Source organism: Martes martes (assembly GCF_963455335.1).
Source record: "Martes martes genome assembly, chromosome: 4".
In the NCBI taxonomy this organism is placed as follows: Eukaryota; Metazoa; Chordata; class Mammalia; order Carnivora; family Mustelidae; genus Martes; species Martes martes.
This window is the reverse complement of record NC_137891.1, coordinates 39,379,802-39,398,240: the sequence shown is the minus strand read 5'-3', so window position 1 is coordinate 39,398,240 and position 18,439 is coordinate 39,379,802. Positions and strand designations below refer to the sequence as shown.

Genomic DNA, 18,439 nt, shown 5'->3' with positions numbered 1-18,439 from the left:
TTAAAAGAGCTGATAATTGGGGCACTTGGGTGGCTCAGTGGGTTGGAGCCTCTGCCTTCGGCTCGGTTCATGATCTCAGGGTCCTGGGATCGAGCCCCACGTTGGGCTCTCTGCTCAGCGGGGAGCCTGCTTCCCTTCCTTTCTGCCTGCCTCTCTCCCTGCTTGTGATCTCTGTCAGATAAATAAATAAAAATATTTTTTAAAAAAAGAAGAGCTGATAATCATGAAGTTGTTCAACATCCATCACTAATTTTAGAATATTGTCATTATCTCCCAAAGAAATCCCATACTTACTAGCATTCACTACTCATTTTCCTTGCCCTCAACCAGCTCTAGGCAACATAAAACTTACTTTCTACCTCTACAGATTTACCTATTCTAAACAGTTCATGTAAGTGGAATCTTATAATATGTGGTCTTTTTTTTTTTAATTCTTTCACTTAAGATAGTATTTTCAAGGTTCATCCACATTGTAGCCTGTGTAAGAACATAATGTTTTATCGTTAAATAATATTCCATTGTATGGACATACATTTTATTTATCCATTCATGACCTGATAGACATAAGGGTTGTTTTTATGTTTGACTGTTATGAATAATGCTGTTATGAACATTTGTGTGCAAGTTTTTGTGAATATATATCCTCATTTCTCTTGAATATATACCTAGTAGTACGTTTCACTTTTTAAGGAACTGTCAGACTGTTTTTAAAGTGACTACACCATTTTACATTCTATCAGCAATGTACAGGATTTCAAATTTTTCACATCCTTGCCAATACTTGTTTTTATCTGTCTTTTTGATCGTAGCCATCCTGGTGGGTATGAATGACATTTCACTGTGGTTTGGATTTGCATTTTCCTGATGTCTAATGGTATTTAGCGTTCTGTTACATGCTCAACATCTGTATATTTTATTTGAAGAAAGTCTATTCACATTCTTTACCCATTTTTTAATTAGGTAGCAATTTTATTATTGAGTTCTCAAGAGCTCTATATATATTTTAGATATAAGTGCCTTATAAGGTACACAGTTTATGGACATTTTCTCCCATTGTGTGTAGTCTTATCACTTTTTGATGGTGTCTTTTGAATTACGAGGGTTTATAATTTCGATGGTTCAGTTTATCTATTTTTTCTTTTGTTGCTTACGATTTTGGTGTTGTATCTAAGACACAATTTCATTACCCAAGGTCATGAAGTTTCATAGTTTTAGCTCTTACACTTAGATCTGATTAATTTTTTTAAAGATTTTATTTTATTTTTATCTTTATTTTTATTATTATTTTTTTTTTTTAGAGAGAGAGAGGAGGGAGAGGGCAGAGAAAGAGGGAGAAAGAGAATCTTAAGCAGTCTCTACACCCAGCACAGAGCCTGACTCAGGGTTGGATCTCATGACATTGAGATTGTGACCTGAGCCAAAAACAAGAGTCAGACACAACCAACTTAGCCACCCAGGTGCCCCCTGTGATTAATTTTTTAATTGATTTTAATATATGTTGTGATATATGGGTACAGCTTTTTTTCCTGTTACATGTGGATATTTGATTGGTCCCACACCATTTCTTTGAAAATATTTCTCCATCTCCATTGAATTATTTTGACACTCTTGTTGAAATGAGCTGACCATTCTTTTGAAGGTTTATTTTTGGACTTTAAATTCTATTCTATTGACTTATGTCTATCCTTATACCAGTGCCATACTCTCTTGTTATCATAGCTTTTTTTTTCTTTATCATAAAGGAATTTCTCAGTATCTATTTAGATGATCATATGGCTTTTGTCCTTTTGTATTATATGATATATTACATTGGTTGATTCTTGGATGTTAAACCAACCTTGCATTTCTGGGATAAATCCCTCTTGGTCATGGTATATAATCCTTTTTATTTGTTGCTGATATCAGTTTGCTTATATTTTGTTGAGGATTTTTTTGCATTTATATTCATAAAAGATGTTAATGCATAGTTTTCTTTTCTTATGACATCTTTGTCTGGTTTTGATATCAGTAATTGTGACCTTGTAGAGTAAGTTGGGAAGTGTTCCCTTCTCTTAAAGTTTTTGGAAGAGTTTGTAAAGAGTTGGTATTAATTTTTAAGTATAACCGTTTGGCTTTTTTTATAGCTTGCTTTATAGTTTACCCTTTGCGATTGTTCAGTTGCAGGTGGGGTTATAAATGGGAGCGGGGAGGTGGTGTTTAAGGCTGATCATCCCTTGTAGAATAATTGGCAGTGCAAGGACAGGACTCCAGATAAAAATGTTGAGTCCTTATTCTTCCTACTTCTAAACTGTGCTGGATTGCCCTACTGGAGGACATTCTTAATGGCAGAAACAAATTACAAAGGCTTTTATATCTTGAATTCTGAACCATAGTTGGAAGATGCCTTTCAGTGCTGTTTTCTTCATTGGAGCCATGGGTACAAGCCCAGCTTACTGTCCTGACTTTAAGAAAATTACCTGTAACTTATTGCTACAAATTTATATTTAAAAAATCATTTAGGGGCGCCTGGGTGGCTCAGTGGGTTAAAGCCTCTGACTTAGGCTCAGGTCATGATCCCAGGGTCCTGAGTTCAAGCCCCGCATCGGGCTCTCTGCTCGGCGGAGAGCCTGCTTCCTCCCCCCAACCCCCACCTGCTTCTCTGCCTACTAGTGATCTCTGTCTGTCAAATAAATAAATAAAAATCTTAAAAAAAAATCATTTAAACAAAACAAACGAGTGAAAGGAAAGAAATGAAAGTGAGATTGGCAAACCAAGAAACAGACTTTTAATATAGAGAACAAATTGATGGTTACCAAAAGGGAGGAGGTGAGTGGAGGGATGGATTAAGTAGGTAATAGGAATTAAGGAATGCACTTGTGATAAGCATCAGGTGTTGTATAGAAGTGTTGAATTACTATACTGCACACCTGAAACCAATATTACACTGTATGTTAACTAACTGGAATTTAAATAAAAACTTTAAAAAAAGAGAGAGCCTGTTTATCTGAATTCCTCTTGAGTAGGAGAGTCTGAGAACAAGGAGAGCATTTGTTGAATCCCAGACATCATATAAGGTAATCTGAACAATGAATATTTAGATTGTCTTCCTACATGTTTCAGAGTACTTTTGGTCATTAATCATTCTACCAACTCAGTGGAAAAATTGCACTGAAGAAATAATAACTAATATTTACTAAATAATTATAATGTGCCAAATACCATTTAAAATTTTTCTATATACTATCTTTTATCCTCACAGCAATCTTATGAAGTCAATATTAATATTATTCTCCACTTAATAGATGTGGAAACTCAGAAGCAGAGACGTCATGTGGGTTGCTTCATGTCATGGTAGAGCCAGTATTTGACCTTGATTATGGGACCCCATAGCCCACCATGAACCAGAAGTTAGAGTGGATTAGGCATATTCCAGAGCAGGGGTTCAGATTCAGGGTTTCTCTATCATAGTTTTTGAGTTTATAAGTCATTTGTTTCTCTCTTGATGAAGACTAACATTTAAGATCTTCATAGAAGGTGTGCTAAGATGGTCCCAAGGATTTTAGATGAGACTGTCTGTCTCTGCAGGGATGATGTAACAGACAAGTTAACAAAATAAATATTTAATATTTATTGAGTGCTATGTTTCATGGCAAGTGATTCACTTGTATAAATTAATTGAATCTGCAAAGTAACTCTGTGAGTTAAGTATTATTATCACTTTTATTTATAGATGAAACCACTGAAGCAAGTATATATACTTTGCCCAAAGTCAGTTCGCAATAAGTTCCATAGCCCAGAGTTGAACCTAGATGGTTTTGCTCCTCAGTCTCTGTTCTTAATCATTTTGCTATGCAATTTCTCTAAGTAAGTAAATAGTCACCTATTGTCACAACAGTGCAGTCACACCAAGAAAGCAGTGATAAGACTGGATCATTCATGTTTATGCATGTGGAGGTTGGAGTCCCTTCTACAGGAGATAAATGTGCTATGGCTGAGAGGAGGAGAAAGGGTTTCCTACAAATATGAGGCAACCTGAAACAAACATGGAAGTAGGAAAAGAAAAATTACTTTTAAGAGGGAGGCTGTTAGCTTGTGCCTTCACAGAAGATGGAAATAGGCTGATAGGGCGTGGTGCACACTGGGAAGCCTGTGCCGGCTTGGTCCCTAGGGAGTTGTAGTTTGGAAGGATTTGGAGTCCTACCTCAGGATGGAAAAGGGGCAGTCTGAAAGAGCAACTTTTGGAAATGAGTTTGATAAACTCAATTAGCATGTAGAGAGGTTGGATCAACAATAGATTAATAGAAACTTTAATGATAAATGTTTTTAATAATTTAAGAAGCATATGGAAATTACCAGGAAAAACTTGACTGTTGGGGTAATATATTTTTTTAAAAGATTTTATTTATTTATTTGACAGAGAGAGATCACAAGTAGGCAGAGAGGCAAGCAGAGAGAGAGGGGGAAGCAGGCTCCCTGCTGAGCAGAGAGCCCGATGCGGGGCTCGATCCCAGGACCCTGGGATCATGACCTGAGCCAAAGGCAGAGGCTTAACCCACTGAGTCACCCAGGGGCCCCTAATATTTTTGTTTTAGTGCCAAAATTCTCCTGGTGTTCATTTTCTTGTAGCAGTAAAATTAGAGACTGGAATTTATTCAGCACTATTCTTCATGGAAGCACAAACATTTCCCATAGTTCTACAGTTTTCCTGCAAAACATTCTACCACCAATGCTGGGCTGCATGTTTGGATCTCTGTGGTTGAGAGGGAAGAGAGTATCCCCAGAGCTTGTCCATGACCAGAGAGCTGGATGTATGTGGACAGTTTTCTTCCAGAGGTGTGGGTCTTCTGGTCTGTAGCCTTGATGAACTTCAGAGCTTTCTTTGTCTTCTCGAACACATGTATTCACTCACCTCTTGGTCCTGAAGGCATTGTTAATTTCTTTTCACTTTGAGGCTATTTGCAACTTTAAAGGATCATCAAATTATCAAAATAAATTTCATGTAATGTTTTTAATGAGATGATCATTAAGTTGAAGTTTCTAAGTTATTTTTACCAAAAAGATAAATTCACATCAAAAGCAAATAAACCAATGTTGCCCACACATCCTAGTTCTCATATGCAAACAAAGATCAGTGAGAGTTAAATGCCAAATACAGACACTTAAAAAATACTTTTGGTCCATTTCTACTTTTTTTTTTAAAAAGATTTTATTTATTTATTTGACAGAGAGGGAGAGATCACAAGTAGGCAGAGAGGCAGGCAGAGAGAGAGGAAGGGAAGCAGGCTCCCTGCTGAGCAGAGAGCCCGATGCGGGGCTCGATCCCAGGACCCTGAGACCATGACCTGAATTAAAGGCAGAGGCTTAACCCGCCAAGCCACCCCGGTCCATTTCTGCTTTTAAGGTAACCTGATGCCTTCTTTTCTCAAGTCCTCACACAGGTATTCAGGAATACCAGGATGGTGTGCCAAAGATCCCGACAGCTTGTATCACAGTGGAAGATGCAGAGATGATATCCAGGATGGCTTCTCGTGGGAACAGAATTGTTATTCAGCTGAAGATGGGGGCAAAGAACTACCCAGATGCTGATTCCTTCAACACTGTAGCAGAGATCATTGGCAGCAAGTACCCAGAGCAGGTGAGTGAAAGAGGTACATAGGCTGTCTGGGAACAGAAAGTCATCAAAGGCAGGGTCTTTATTTTTTTTTTTTCCCCACCAAAAGTTTTACAATGAATTGAAGAATGAAATAGGATCCATGGTGTGGAAATTCAACGTGTGTGTGTGTGTGTGTGTGTGTGTGTGTGTGTGTGTGTGTTATTTATTCCATTTGGAGCCAGGTTGGCACTTGAGATATTATCAATAGCTAATATTTATTGTGCTTATTGTGTGGATTGTGTTATTTGAGTCTTTCAAAACTCAGTGAAGTAGGATTTATTTTTATCATTTCAAAGGTGAAATAGAAGGAAACTCAGGTGCCTGAGGTCCAGACAGCTAGTAAGTGACTGAGAAGGAACTCAAAACCAGCACCTTGTAAATGTTAAGTCAAGTTTTAGATCACAATAATTTCCTATTTTTTTTTCCTTAGCAAAGTTTGGAAATCAAATAGTACTAGAGGTAGATTCAGACTATGCTAGCTGAAGGTTAAATAAGGTTAGCAAGTTACTTATTCTCCGAGTCTTAGAGAACTTGCCTGCAAAGAAGGGATGGTCTATGTAATGTAGCAGGATTATGGCGAGGTCTCAACGAGCCCCAGTCCATCACATAGCCTACCACAGTGTTTGGTAAAGTGCAGACACTCACTGAATAGAAGTTTACTTCACATGACATCGAGTGTACAAAAAAACCCAGTTCTGATAAGATGTCTGGTGCAGATTTCCTCTATTAGTAGTTATTGAAATGCTGAAAAATAGCACTTAAAGATCAAGTTATTCTAGAATTACAGACTTGTATTTTGCTTAAAGGGGTAAATGGGATGAAAGAAAAAGTGAATAGTGGTGGAGAAACAAACCTTCTGAACATGTCTTGTCTCAGGACCTCTCCTAGACATAAGGGCTCTGTTGCAGTGAGGATTTGTATTATGTTCAGGTCCTTTTTTTCCTTTCCAAAGTACATCCAGGATGTGGGCATGCATCAGCCTTAGGCCTGTAGCTACAGGGATCATGGAAAAACAAGATCTCAGTAGGACCCTTGGGAGTCAAATAGCTATAGACAAACTCTAGTTTTCAATGTAGAGAAAAGAAACAAACAAGCCCCTTGCCCTTTAGGAACCTGATAACAGCAGAAGAGCCCAGAGTCTATGTTCCAGTGTCCAAGGAGTCAGACTCCTTAAAGTATAATCCTTACCAGGTATGTTCCCCAGTTAGTAGTTCCAGGATAAAGTGTTGCCATTTTTAAGGCTGCTAGTCCAAGGCAGGGAGGTTTAGGATTATCTGTGATCAGTTGTCCGGGTGAGCAGGCTGCTCTGGCCCCTAGGGTGGGTGGCAAGATGAGAATGAGTTATTGGGAGCCTTAGTCTGAAACAACCAGGAGGTGTCAAGGTCTGAGCTAAAGCATTAAAGCAGGGGAGTTCTTGGGGCTGTGGTGGCCTGAAGGCTGAAGTCATGCTGGCTCACACGGCTTCCTAAGAGCCACTGACATCTCCTGGTTGGGAAGGCTTGGGCCTATTCCTCAGCTCGGGCTGATCGAAAAAAAAAATCAGCTTTACAGAAATATAATTACATAAATTTGCCAAATTTAAGTGTATAATTCAGTGAGCTTTGCAAAATGTATACAACAATGTAAGCACTATAGCGCTCACAATAGAGACTGTTTTCATTACTCCAAACATTGCCTCTTGTGCCTTTGCTGTCTGTCTCCTCCTCCACTCCCCTGCCCTCTGGTAGCTACTGATCCACTTTCTAGATCTAGAGTTTTTTCTTCTCTAGAATTTCATAAAAGTGGAGCCATAGAACATGTAGTCTTTTGAATCTAGCTTCTTTCACTCACATGTAGTGCTTTTTGAGATTAATCCATATTGTTTTATCAATTGTCTATCCCTCTATATTGCTGCTGAGTGATATTTTATCACATGGATATACCACAATTTGTTTATCCATTCAGCAATTGGACATCTGGTTGGTTTCTAGTTTTTGACTGTTACCAGTAGAACTTACGTGAGTATTTTTGTGCAAGTCTTTCCGTGGACTTATGTCTTCATTTCTCGTTGGGTAAATTCCTAAGAATGGAGTTGCTGGGTCAGCCTGATTATTTAGCACGCTGATCTCCATCACAAAGCTTCAGTCCCTGTATTCTGTGGGGATAGCTTCTTCTCTAGGTGGGTGGATTCCAGAGAGTTCCCAAGACTCAGGATTAAACTTTCACTTCTACCGTAGCATTGCATAGCATTCCAGAAGTGGGTTATAAGTATGGTGTTACCAAGACATACAGGGTAGAAAATTAACAGACGTTCTCCCACGAAGAAGTCACAGTATTACTTCCACAGAAGAAATGTAGATGAGTGCAGTGAAGTCTGTGTGACTATTTTGGGGGGTGGAATCTGCCTCAGAGTCTATGTGAAACCACAGGGGATGTCCAGACTGTGAAGGAAGGCAGCAAGCATGTGTTCTTCTCTCTAGGCATTAGGTGAGTTAAGGAACCTGACTAAGCATAGTCCATCCCTGATCAATGCTACCCCTTCCATGAAGCTTCCTCAGGTAACCTACACCTCATCTCAGCACTATATGCTCTTATGTCATCTCCTGCCATAGCTTGCTAAGGCCCCGAGCAGGCAGTCTGTTTACTTTTTTTCTGGCTTTTCACTAATGCTTATCCTAGGACTTGGCATGTAGTAGCTTTCAACACATATTTTGTTTTAGTAAAATGAAGAGAGGAAGTAAAGGAGAAAGTGGCTGGAGAATTTTCTTAATCTCAATTCCTTTTACTTCTAGAAGTTCTCCTGCCCATGTAGAATACTGATTGTCCATTGACATGTTGGACATGACCCCTAAATGCAGCTGTTGTCCAAAGCTGAACACCTCAACTCCTTCGACCCTGATCACTCGCCTTAGTTTCTGTCTCTGTGAAAGGAGCCATGTTTACCTGCCAGCACGATGAGTTAGTTTTCATTTTCTCCTCTTTATCACTGGCCTGTAGGCTGGCACCCATTCTATTAAGTGTCCTAATTCGGGCCCTTGCTATTCCCCCTGATTTTACTTCTAATCTCTCCCCTGTTCTTGCCATAAAGCTCAGAGCTATTTTAAAACGTTGTTCTCCGCCCGGTGTTTCCTGCTGTCAGACCCCACCTCCTGTTCCCTATAAAATAAAGGTTATGATACAGATAAATACTGGGTGAGTAATCAGAGGTGAGCAGAAGACAGAGGAAAAGAGACATGGAGGGAGGGAGGCAGGCATAGGTAAGAGGAAATTACGTAGCAGAAAACGAATGCTCGGAAGCGAGCAGAAAATGAGAGTGAGGGAGGGGAAGGATACGTCTGCTGGAGATTCAGATGCCTACTAAGGACCATTCTCTCTTTGGCTGCTAAGGGAGTCTAGCTCTCCTCAACTCTGGCAAACTTTCTGAAAATCGCTCAGCTTTGTTTTTAATTGTAAGTACGGCAGTCCTGCCTTACCTGAGGTTTCGCCTTCCACGGGTTCAGTTACGTGCGGTCAGCCGCAGTCCAGAAGCTGATGCTCCCTCTTCTGACGTAAGGTCAGCTCAGTAGGAACTGAAGGCTACATCCCATGCCTATGCCATTCCCCTCAGTGTAGCTCATCAGGTAGGCATTTTATCCTCACACCTCATTGTAAGAAGAGTGAGGCCAGTACAGTAAGGTATGTAGTTAACATACCTTGTAGTTAACATGACATTTATTACAGCATGCTGGTATAATTGTCCTGTTCTATTATGTTATTGTCGTTAAGCTCTGTGCCGAATTTAGAAGTTAAACTTTATCATAGGTGTGTGTACAGGAAAAAATATAGTATATATAAGGTGCAATGTTATCCATAGTTTCAGGCATCTACCGGCTGAGTCAGAGGACTCTTGGAATGTGTCCCCTGTGGATAAGGAGGGGACTACTGTAATGGCCACAGTGACATAAACATTGAGTTGGTTCGGGTGGCTAACTTATCTCTGACACATCCTCTCTACCTTGCTCTCCCTATCGTACTGAAGAAGAGTTTTCAATAATGCTGAGCAAGTTACTTGCAATGGAAATTAGCTCTTAAAAGAAAGAGGGTTTATTGCACTTTCTTATCATTCTGCTTGCAGATCGAATATCCTGGGTGACTAGAGGGTAGGCTAACATTCACACAGTGGCTGACAGACGTCCTTCAGGACTAGCACCCAGCACAACCCCTTCTATCTCATTATTCACACACAGCACTTTAAAGGAAAGAAAAGCAGTTAGCACATAGAGAATCCCTCTGATTTGGCCCAAGAACCATGGACGAAGTGTGGTGATTTTCAGCTTTAGAAAAGTGTATACATGATTGATGAGGCATTGACACATTTTGAAACCCTGTTGCATAATTCAGCCATAAGCTTTAAGTTCTGAATTAGCAATAGGCTTTTAAAAATGCCAATAATACAAATACTTTATTGAGTTTCAATATGTGAAAATGGCCGAGGAGGGGTATTACGTACATTAATACTACTCTCTTCCCAAAGAACCCACAGTGACATGTTTTGGGTCCTCCAAGCCCAGAATCATGCCAGTGTCAGGGGGACCCTGTCCTGACAGTAGCCCAAATAACCCTTTCCTGGGATGCTGCCAGGGTCCCTCACTCCAACAAACAGGCAAACACACAAGGAGGGGTGTGCTCAAACTGACCTGACAAAAGGGCCAATGACCCGAAACTAGGGAGTTAGTGCCCCTGTAGGACAGACTCTCTGCTGAGAACAGATTCTCCAGTGTTGACTCTTGGGGCTGGCCCATTTCTTCTGCTCCTCAGTGATTTACTAGGCGTTATTATATTCCACAAGTCTTCTGAGGGAATTGTGTGAAAAAGAAAAGTGTTACACATTTTTTTTTTGGTTGATAATATCCAAGCCCATTTTGATAAAGCCTTGATGAGTGAAATTTTTTTTATACATGCATTTTTCCTATAACAGTTATTTTCATGGATTTAAAGAACAATTTCAGTTTCATATAAGGTATTATTTCAGATATAATGCTGTACTGTGCAGGCCAGTGGGAAACGTTGACATGAAAGTTCTAGTTTGTTAACTGGATAGCTCACTTTTTCTTTGTGTGTATGGGTAGTGGGTAGGGTTTCTTAATTTCTACACTATTAACATTTTGGGCCAAATAACTCTTGGTTGTAGAGGTCTGCTCTGTGCACTGTAGAATATTTAGCAGCACCCCTGACCTCTCCCCCACACCCTATAACCATGACTGTCAAAAAAAAAAACAACACCCAAAAAACTCCCAACATTGCCCAATGGCTGGGACAGAAGTCACCCTAGATTGAGAATCTCAGGTGTGGATGTCGGCCACGCCTTGGTTCTGATTTTATTTCTGCCACAAATAAGCTGAATGACCTTGGCCCACTCAATCCGTCAACTGTAGAATGAGGGACTTTGGGAAAACTCAAAGATCATTTCCAGCCTTGAAATTCCATTATTTAAAAAAAAAAATACTTGGGGATTATCATCAGACTGCTGGTACACCCACTGTATGCTTAGATAGTAACAAGACATAGTGGGAGTCCTTTGATTATTTGACAGAGTAGCAGTGTCTGTAAATGTTTTGTTTATTTGTTTTTTAACATTCTGTGTTCAGATACAGTTAGGAACTCTTCTATTGCAAAAGCAAAATAAACTCCTTTTTTTTTGGTGGCATTTCTTAAGGCTTTATTGTGCTAGTGTACTCTGGGAATTTTTAAAAAGTTTAAATATTCATAATATTCCCCAAACTTTTGGAGAAAAAATAGGATAGAGACATAAGATACCCTGGATAGCTTATGTTTTGGTGTTTTTTTTAAAGATTCATTTTTAAAAACCATTCATTAATACAAAACAGATTTACTGAGTACATGTCAGGCATGAGTTACAGCAATAGGGTTAGTTCAAGTAGACAGCAGAGCACTGTAGTTAGAAACATAGTGAGTAGAATTCAGACCCTACCTCTTACATTTTCTTGGTAGGTCATTTTGCCTCTCTGACCCTCAATATACATTGACCTTTACTGGAGAGGGGAGCGCTTATGCAAAAGCAAGGAGTTGAGAAATAGGAGGGACACATCAGAGGGACAGGGTGCAGCCTTGGCATGCCATGCTCAAGGCTGGAGCTTTGTCCTGTAGGCAGTAGGAAGTCTCTGAAGGGTTTTGGCAGGAGTTTAGCATTTTATTTTATTTATTTTTTGAGCTTTGCATTTTAGTACACTTTGGCCACTGTATACATTTAGAGGGGGCAAAGACTGAAATTCAGCTAGGAGATAGGACGTGAACTGGGACAGTTAACATAATGTTGGGAAAGAGGATTCAGGAATTATTTAGGAAATAAAACTGGTAGAAGTTGTTAAAGTTTGAATACAGGGGAGAAAAAGAAGGAAAAGTACAGTTTGGATGGAATTCATTCATTAATTCTAAAAGAATTTATTGAGCTCTTACTATAAGCTGGCTGTATCACGTTACCCTCACAGCACTTGGGGCAGAAGAGACAAGCAAACAACCAGATAACGGCTATGGCAGGTGGTAAGTGTCATAATATGGCACTTACATGGTATAATAGGGACTCATTTCAGGGGCAAACATCCTGGTCAGGGAAGCCAAGGGAGCCCTTCTGGAGAGATCCAGTTGGTTCCTCAACGCTTGTAGTTAACCACAAGGAGTTAACCAAGCTAAAGGGGTAGGTTTGGGATGGGGAATGTTCCAAGTGGAGGGAGTTGTATGTATGAAATCCCAAAGAATAGTGTTATTCTTTCTTTAAAGGAATGCGATGTGACCTATAATTTCTAAATCTGTCTGATAATGAACCCTGTATTCTTGGAGTTACACTGTAAAATAACCTACAGAAAAATGCATGGCTTCTTCCATGTATATATGTTTTTAAAAATAAATTATTGAAAAGCTCAGGAATTCTTTTGGAAACAGCTTTAATGTGATGCTGTCAAGACCCTGTCGAAGGAATAAACAAAACCTAATTGACCTGGTGAACAGAATCATGCCATACGCAACTGACTAGTTAGAGGCATTAGAGCAAATGCAGTTTTGCCTTGCATCTGAATATGTAGTCTGATGTTTTGTAAAACCTCCTTAATGGGTACAGCAAGTTATTTTGCCTGGGTGGGAGCCTTTTTACTAACTTAAGCAGCTGTTTCAACTTTCATAAGCAAAGTAATTATTAAATCTTTCATGAACATATTGGTTGGAACATTTGTTCACATCTTAACCTTGAGTTGGAAAGTTTTGGGGGGTGGGGTTTAAAGAGTTTGAAGCTGGCAGATTTCATTCTTTTTTTTTTTTTCTTTCTTATTATAAACATTTTATGGCTTGGAACCAGCCAACCTAAATCATGGAAGGAAAAATACATGTGTGGCAAGCATGAGGCATTTCATTGTTTATTTTTAAAATTTCTGAAATGTGCTCATAGCTGTGCATGCCTCTGGGCTCATAAAGACAGCAAATGGAAATAGTTCCAGCCAGACAGGCTGTTTTAGATAGATAGCCACCCAGGTAGACAAGGCCGTCCTTGGACAGTGCTCTTTCCTGGAGTCAGTAAGTCATCCTAGTGGCCAAAATGGGACTTGCAAGGAAGAGGATGCCATCTTTCACAGTTTTGAGCACCTTTCTTTTATTAATGATGGAGTCTTTTTAATAACAACCATAAGATGAATAATAATCCACATTTATGGAGTGTTTATCATGTCATGGGCAATTTTCTAGATGCTTCTTGTGTGTTTTCTCCTTTAATTTTCACTGTGACCTTGTCACGTAAGCCATGCTATTATACCCACGTTACAGAGGAAGAAACCGAGGCTTAGATCACAAAGTTCACAAAGCTCTGTGGAAGACCTAGGAGTAAACATAAGTTTATTCTGTCCTGGAACCCGTACTCTGACAATTCATTATCCAGGACCTCTTGGTCTTTTTCTATTCTGGTTTGTGAGATACTGCTATCTAAAGAGCTTCCTGTTTTACCCTAAATGGAAGGAACACCAGCACAACTGTCAACACTATCAACAGCAGCGAGAAATGCTTGTTGAATACCTATTCTGTGTAGAACTCTGTGTTACAAGCTCAGGAAATAGTCTGAGGCAAAGAGAAGAGAGTGTAAAGGGCCCCTTGCATGGTGGTGAAGTGGAGCAGGCAGCGAATTCCACAGCTTGGATTCTGCGGTACTGACGCAGGGCCTGGGGCGCTCCATCCTGGCTGGCCAGGTGCAGACCTACCCTGCAGTACTTTACAGTTGGCAGTGTACTCTCCCGTGTATTATCTCATTTAATCCTGACAACAGGGCTGATGATTACAGTTTCACTTTAAAGGGAAGAAGCGGAGATTCGAGTAAATTACCCAAGTCAGATCCACATCTAATAAGTGTTAAGATTCAAAGTTTTTCCTCTGCAGCTTGCTGTAGTCACCGCATAGAGCCCTGCGACTTAGAACATAGAACAAATGCTTTAAGGATGCTCTAAAACACAACCTGAAAAATGAAAATTTCTGGATAAATAATTACCATATAATGCAGTAAAAGCAGTCTCAATGGTTTTAAAATTGACCACAAATTCTTTGATCTCCTTTTAAAAGATAGAACCAGATTACCTTCCCCCATGTGTAGGCTGTACTTAATGATTTGCTTCTACTGAATAGAATGTGGCAGAAATGATGGTGGGTGATGTCTGGGATTAGAACATGAAAAGCATGTGGCTTCTTCCTTGCTCTTTCTCATGGATCACTCATTCTGGGAGAAGCCAGCTGCCATGTTGTGAGGATACTCAAGAGGCCCTGTGGAGAGGTCCATGTGGTGAGAAATGGGGGGCCTTCTCTTATCCACCAGCACAAATCAGCCAGTAAGTAGATCCAATAGCTCCAGTAGAGCCTTCAGATGACTACAGCCCTGGCCAGCATCTTGACCACACCTCATAAGAGACCCTGAGCCAGAACCACCCAGTTTCTCTGCTCCAAAATTCTTAACCCACAAAAACTATGTGAGGTAATAAATATTTATTATTTTAAGCTACTAGGTTTTGGGATGAAATAATACAGTAATCAAAGAGCACAAGATACACAGAAAGGAATACTACGTCTGAGCTGTCAGGAAAGCTGGCTACTGAAAGGTGAGAGAGATGAGCAGGAATTTAATGGATGGGCAAGGAATTTATTGGAGGTGTTCCGGGCAAAGAGAAAAGTGTATGCAAAAAATGTGCCACAGAAAGGCGTGTTTTAGGAACTGCAGAGGAAGGACAAGACTGACTCACAACATAAAAATCATAGCATTTGGGGTAGAGGGTTCTCACTAAGTACTTACTATATTATATGACATCGTAGCAACTAACGTTCCTAAGAGCGATGAGTCTGCAAGGATTTAAGATGCATGGGGTGATTTTGGAAGACAGGAAAGCAATCAAAACATTGAAATATTTACTTCAAAATTAAAACAAAAATTGTACTGTTTAAATCCTTCGTGAAAGGGGAGTCCAGGTTATCCGAAATAGCTACCCCCCTATGTTGTTACTGCACTAAACTGTCTGAGTCTGTGTTTTGAAAACTTTAAGCTTAAAAGTAGGGCCAAGAAATAGCTAATGAAGAACACCTGGATTTTCCCCAGGATTTTCACTCTACCAGTTCTGCTACAACAATCAGGTAGAAATTAACGTTTTATAACCAATTATGTGTTTTGCTTGGCATCCTGCTAACCAACTGAATTTTTAAAAAAGAGAATTGCCCAAATTGACTTGTTATCCTATGCCATATCTCATTCATTGACTATTTATTGAGTGCTACCCATGTGTTACCTACTGTGACAGGCCCATAAACCGAACCTTTATATTAAGGTTGCAGAAATCTCTTTGCATCCCAGTTCCAACTCCACTGTTTTCTAGAGTTAGTAGCAGCTCCTGGTAGAAAGACTGTATTTATTGTTTAAGTTAGATTTTCATGTAAAATTATTATCTCCTTATTTAAAAAACAGAAAAAAATAAAAAGAATTTCTACTCAGAAACAAATTGCTGTTAGCATCTTACTGCATTTCCTTTCCTATGTATTCTTCTATGAATTCTTTTTATATAGCTATATTTTATACTGTCAGATCTGATTTTTATTTAACATCAGGCAAAATATCCCTTGGGATAGAAACTTTAGTATCTGTAAGTTATTCTGACAAATAGGTATTCTGTAATTTACTTAACCTGTTATTAGAAGTTTTGATTATACATGAATCTTTCAGTAAAAATGATGTTACATCTAAATAAATATGTGGCTAGGGAATTTTGAAGTCTTTTGGACTGTTTATCGGTTTTGCTAAAACAGAGTAATTTTAAATAATAATCAATAGGAAGCTTAGGAAGAGGTTGACAAGGTTTCTTTCCATGCCAAAGAACTTCCCTTGGAACATTATAAGAACACTGTGTGGCCATGTGCCGAATGTGCCGTCATAGTTATGCTGTTAGTTAAATTAAACATGAATGACTGAATGAAGAACATTATTATTCTGTGCACATTCTTGACTCTTAATTTAAGGTTAAACTAACTTAATTTAATGTCATGTGAATTTTTAGCAGCAATTATGGCCAGTTAATGCATGTTCTTCCTTGGTCATGCCTCATCTCTTTGCAAAATTACAATATTTCATTCCAAATTTATTCTGACCAGAACTTTCTCCCATTTTCCCTCAGTGTTTATATCAGAGGCCCTTTGAGTTTATACTGTAAACCACCACTTGTGTATTTTTATAATAAGCCTCTAAGAAGTAGGCCTGGATACGAGTGCATAGGACTCAATGCAGATCAGAGAACTGGACCTCATTCCTTCTTTATACATCAGGGGCTGTTGTGTGGATGAGAGATACCATCTTAACATCTCTGTTGCAGTCTTTCTCCTCTCCTGTCTGGTGTACCACCACCCAACCAATATTCCTCAAGGACGTCTCAGTGCAGAAGTATGCCCCCGTCAAGTTCTATTTAAAAGAGGCAGTGGCTCCCCACTTACTATCAAAAAAAAAAAAAAAGCCTTGCATCTACAAGGTGTTATACTGGTCATGCCTTTCCCCACAGATGATCTATGTCCTCCAAGCCTGGAAGATTCGCTGTTCCATATATTTTGTGTCATGTCTCAGTTTCTTTGCCTTCTTCATACTGATTCCCTTTTCTGTATCTACCTGTTGAAGTCTGGCCTACTCTTCCTTTATTCATTTATTCACTTTAATTGAATGATTCAATAACATTCATTCATTTAATAGAAATTTACTGAGCTGTAGTTGCATGTCAGACACTGTTCGAGGGCAAATTCAAATGCCACCTCCCCTAAGAAACCTTTCCTAATCACATCAGCCATATGCAAGTCTTCTCTCTTTACAATTTCCAGGGTCTTGTTTATACTAATGTCTTGTCACTAATCTATATCTCATTGCTGTGTATACAGTAGACACTCAAAGATTTTTTTTTGCATTAAAGAAAAATGAATAGATGAGTGAATTAATTATTAAAAGAAATTCTTTGCCTTCTCTACCAGTGGAAGCTAATGACTAAAATAAAATGATGAAACTGGTCTAGAAATTTAATATTATTGTGGGTTTCCAGTCTGTGAAACACCCTCTGTGTGGTTTCCAACAGAGAAGGGAGTAAATGCTTTTTTTCTCAGCATTCTACCACATTCTATACTATTTAGATATTAAAGGCAGTATTATACTTCCTGAAAAGGAAAGTTCCACTTCTAGAGTGCTAGTAGCCTCTTTTAGCATTCAAAACACATATATATTAACCAGAATAGTGAGAAAAGCAGCAGATTAAGTAATTTTGAAAAACCATTTATTTTGAGCAATAAAAACTAGGAGCCTTGATTAGTTCCCAATAGAAGTGAGCCATCAAAACAATAGTTATAACTATGAGCTTGTGTTTACCATCTCTCAGGGATGTTACTGCCCAGTTTGTCATTTAATTCCCCCAAACAACTCTATGTGAATCGGGTACTTTTATTTTCCACATTATACAGATGAGGAACTGAAAATTTAGAGTTAGGCAAATTGGTCATGCCCAGTGGACAATGAGGGTGGTTGGTGGACAGAGTAAGCCCATGAGCTCAAGATCTGCACTTGTTCAACCTCTGTGCTCTTCTTTTTCTACTCATGAGGTTGGAAATGTGTGGGCTGTGACAGTGACTATACATTGAAGAGCCTCTGAGTTACCTTGAATGACTTCTTTTTACTTAATTGTTCTGTACTAGCTCTATGGATGGTGAATAAGACTGTTTTTTGCTTTGTTTTGTTTTGAAAAACCACTGGAAACCATTGGAACCCCAGCAAGGGGGAACCTCAAAAAAGCCACCATTTTGAGGCTGTGCACCATACTGAAGCAGAGTAGGTTTGACTCTCCTTCTGGAGATCATTCTTTTTTTTTTTTTTTTAAGATTTTATTTATTTTTTTGACAGAGAGAGAACACAAGCAGGGGGAGCAGCAAGCAGAGGGAGAGGGAGAAGTAGGCTCCCTGCTGAGCAGGGAGCACAATGTGGGGCTCGATCCCAGGATCCTGGGATCATGACCTGAGCCAAAGGCAGCTGCGTAACTGACTGAGCCACCCAGGTGCCCCGAGATCATTCTTTAAAACCTGGAGTTACTTTGAATTCTTTTTTTTTTATATTTAGGGCTGAGAAGCAAGGGAAAGGTAAGTGGCCTCTAATGAAGGTATCAGAACTTGAGAAAGGTGTTTTTGTCTGCCCAGGATTCCTTCCTTTGAGAATGGCCCCTCTCCCAACATTTGTGCTTGTGGTGGACTGCCAACTCCCACTACTAAGAACTGGAATCTTGAGCAGGAACACACAGGGACAGA

General features: G+C 39.3%; 1 protein-coding gene across 5 annotated transcripts in view; it reads left to right on the top strand.

The window, feature by feature from the left end:
- Positions 1 to 18,439, top strand: part of CPQ (carboxypeptidase Q) — a 465,885-nt gene that overhangs the window by 218,642 nt on the left and 228,804 nt on the right. For all 5 annotated transcript variants that reach the window (XM_080803182.1, XM_080803179.1, XM_080803183.1 and 2 more), the window contains exon 4: positions 5,407 to 5,614. In XM_080803182.1, the coding sequence (XP_080659308.1) occupies positions 5,407 to 5,614 (208 nt within the window). The remainder of the gene's footprint in view (positions 1 to 5,406; positions 5,615 to 18,439) is intronic.